Raw genomic sequence first — 2689 nt, 5'->3', positions numbered from 1 at the left:
CATAAGTGACTAATATGTAATTTAAGGCAAACAAAAGTGACTATTTTTATAGTTTACCCTTGTTTTAATGTGCAACATGATACATGATACATGAAAGTTGATTTTATATAATTATACATACAAAATTTTGATTTTAATTCTATTGTATACATTTATAAAAATAAATTAATTTAATTATTTTTATGATAGGTCAACGTAATTATAACCAAATTAAAATAAAAAAATTCATGCAATGCACAGAATCAAAATTTATATATCATATTGCACATTTAATCAAAATTCATGTATAATATATCATATAATTTTTATAAAACTTTCTAAAAATATGAAGAAGAAAAAAATCTAGCTTACCTGTATTGTTATAGACTATCATATAAACACATACTTGGGAGTAAGTTTAAATCATCTTATAATTCCAAATTCAAGATTTTACAAAGCAGACAAATCATTGTCTAAATAGGATTGAAGGCAGAAATTACTTATTCTCGACCAAAGGTATCTGCCAACACACTAATATAGTGAAAATTTACACTTCTGTGGTACCACTAAAGGGGGTGACTGAAAAAAAATAAGCCAAGAAAGAATCCCCAAAAGCTCCTATAACAAGAACTCTCAAATCCCCCCCTCTAGAAAAAAACTAGGGTTTTCATCTAATGTGATATCACTAAGCTGGTAATATTTCCCTTGATTTGCAGCATCATCAAAAAGCCATTTCTCAAGCAATGAAAGTTGGGGACTAAGATCTGGCTTTGTTTCATCTTGCAAACTAAGGCTTGCCTCAGTTGATATGGATTGTGAGAAATCATCTGAATTTGAAGAATCAAAAGATCCAAACACAAACAACGACTCAAAACCCTCACACATTGGCTTGCTGCACCTTTGATCATTCCCTTCACTAGAATTAGCTGAATCAGTGGTCACCCCAGTAGCCACCATGTTGTCATATGATTGTTGAGTGACACCAGAGTTTGTTGAAGCAGGCTTTAATGGGTTCTTTCTCATCCACCCTTTCAACAGCTTAGCTATATTCTCCGTGCTTGATGCATACCCTTCTGGTTTGGCATAAGTGTTCCCATGACAAGGTTTCAACTCAGTTAAATCACTTGATTTCTCAGGGGACAATGCATCTGATAAAGCCTGTTTAGCCATATTTATATCAGTCTGCAACTTTCTCTCCCATTGACCTCGTGAAATCTGGTCTGATGCAGCTGATGATGTGAACCCATCTCTGCAATAAACTTCACTTCCATGGAGTTTCTTCAGCTTCTTCTTCAGATGAGTGTTCCAGTAGTTTTTAATGTCATTGTCTGTTCTTTGAGGCAAGTAAGATGCTATTGCAGCCCATCTGCAACAATATTAAAACTCCCCATTTATTCATTTCCATCTAAGATTAAAATAAATCAGAGAAAAAAAGATGAATCAATCAATTACCTGTTGCCTAAAAGAGCTTGAAGGTGGATTATCATCTTCTCTTCATGTTCTGTAAAGTTACCCCTTCGAATCCCGGGCCTCAAGTAATTAGTCCATCTAAGCCTGCAACTCTTGCTACATCTGAGCAACCCTGGGAAATAAAAAAAATTCATTAATATCTTGAATTTTGATTGCATTTCATTTATGATTTAATCAAAAAGATGACAAACCTGTATTGGTAGGAACAGCTCTCCAATTCCCAGGACCATGTTCTTGAATATAAGACACCAAGACGATATCTTCTTCAGGAGTCCATGGACCTTTCTTCACACCGACTTTGTCACAGCAAGGTGGTCTCCCCATTACCAGTTACCTTCTGAAAACCTCAACCAAAGAAACAGATATTCTATAGGAATTTCTGTGGTTAATTGAAGACAAGGGTCTAAGGCAGAGTTTATGACTTTGCAATTGGCATATATAAGAAAAAAATGGGAGAGAGAGGGGTTAAACTTTAAAGAGACCTTTTTTTGCAACTGGGGGGTGTATGCAAAGAGTCAAAAGATGACAGCAAGGGGCATTAATTCAATGAAATGGCGAAGTCAGCTGAGCTACGGCAAAGCCAATGCCTCTTCTGCCTCACAAAAACGCGTTGCATTCAATGTGGTTTCTGCTGTACAAAGGAAACCTAGTTATTTCTCTCCTCTCTCTCTCCCTCCCATTTTTATTTATATTTTTGGCCAGACTCTGCCATTTTTATTGCTGTATTAAAAAAAAAGTAGTAGTCAAGAAAAATAGGTTATGAATAATGGAGTTAATTAATTTACAGTATATGCAAGTCTGCAGATTTAAATTGCCGTTGTAGACTTAGTCTTAGTTGCGTGTAATTTTTTATAGCGACGAAAAGTAGTTAATTTAACGAATCTTCACGATGAACAAAAGTCAAAATTATCAATAAATATTGGAGGTAAATTACATTATAAGAATAATTTAAGTTCAAAATTTAAAATTTTGTAAAAAAAAAAAATACATTGTTTATAAAAAGTGATGATAAATATCTAATCGAGATGCCCACTAAGTATTAGTTCGATTGGCATCAACATTATTATTAGTACAAGAGGATGTGAGTACTAGTGCGTTAAAGCACGTTTATTCTCCTATTTAAGAGTTAAAGAGTGGTACTTATGAGTAGTTTTAGATTTTATATCAAAAAAAATCTCTAACCAAGATTTAATTACTATCATAAATGTATGTTTAGTTAAAGGTATTATGATAACAAATG

At 33.5% G+C, this 2689-nt stretch overlaps 1 protein-coding gene across 1 annotated transcript; it reads right to left on the bottom strand.

The window, feature by feature from the left end:
- Positions 1-385: 385 nt before the first annotated feature.
- Positions 386-2076, bottom strand: LOC105780752 (myb-related protein 306). Its single transcript, XM_012605244.2, has 3 exons — positions 1641-2076; positions 1432-1561; positions 386-1345 (listed from the first exon to the last, which is right to left on the bottom strand). Exons 1-3 carry the CDS (start codon positions 1771-1773, stop codon positions 613-615), a joined length of 996 nt encoding a protein of 331 aa, XP_012460698.1. The 5' UTR covers positions 1774-2076; the 3' UTR covers positions 386-612.
- Positions 2077-2689: the final 613 nt, after the last annotated feature.

This window comes from Gossypium raimondii, chromosome 4, assembly GCF_025698545.1.
Source record: "Gossypium raimondii isolate GPD5lz chromosome 4, ASM2569854v1, whole genome shotgun sequence".
Lineage (NCBI taxonomy): Eukaryota > Viridiplantae > Streptophyta > Magnoliopsida > Malvales > Malvaceae > Gossypium > Gossypium raimondii.
This window is presented reverse-complemented; position numbering and strand designations above follow the sequence as displayed.

Excerpts from the sequence above, each read along its gene's own strand:
- LOC105780752 (XM_012605244.2), bottom strand. The coding sequence starts at position 1,773 with ATGGGGAGACCACCTTGCTGTGACAAAGTCGGTGTGAAGAAAGGTCCA. Across the intron at positions 1,562-1,640 it reads AGCTGTTCCTACCAATACAG|GGTTGCTCAGATGTAGCAAG; the intron begins GTTTGTCATCTT and ends TTTATTTCCCAG. Across the intron at positions 1,346-1,431 it reads CAAGCTCTTTTAGGCAACAG|ATGGGCTGCAATAGCATCTT; the intron begins GTAATTGATTGA and ends ATATTGTTGCAG.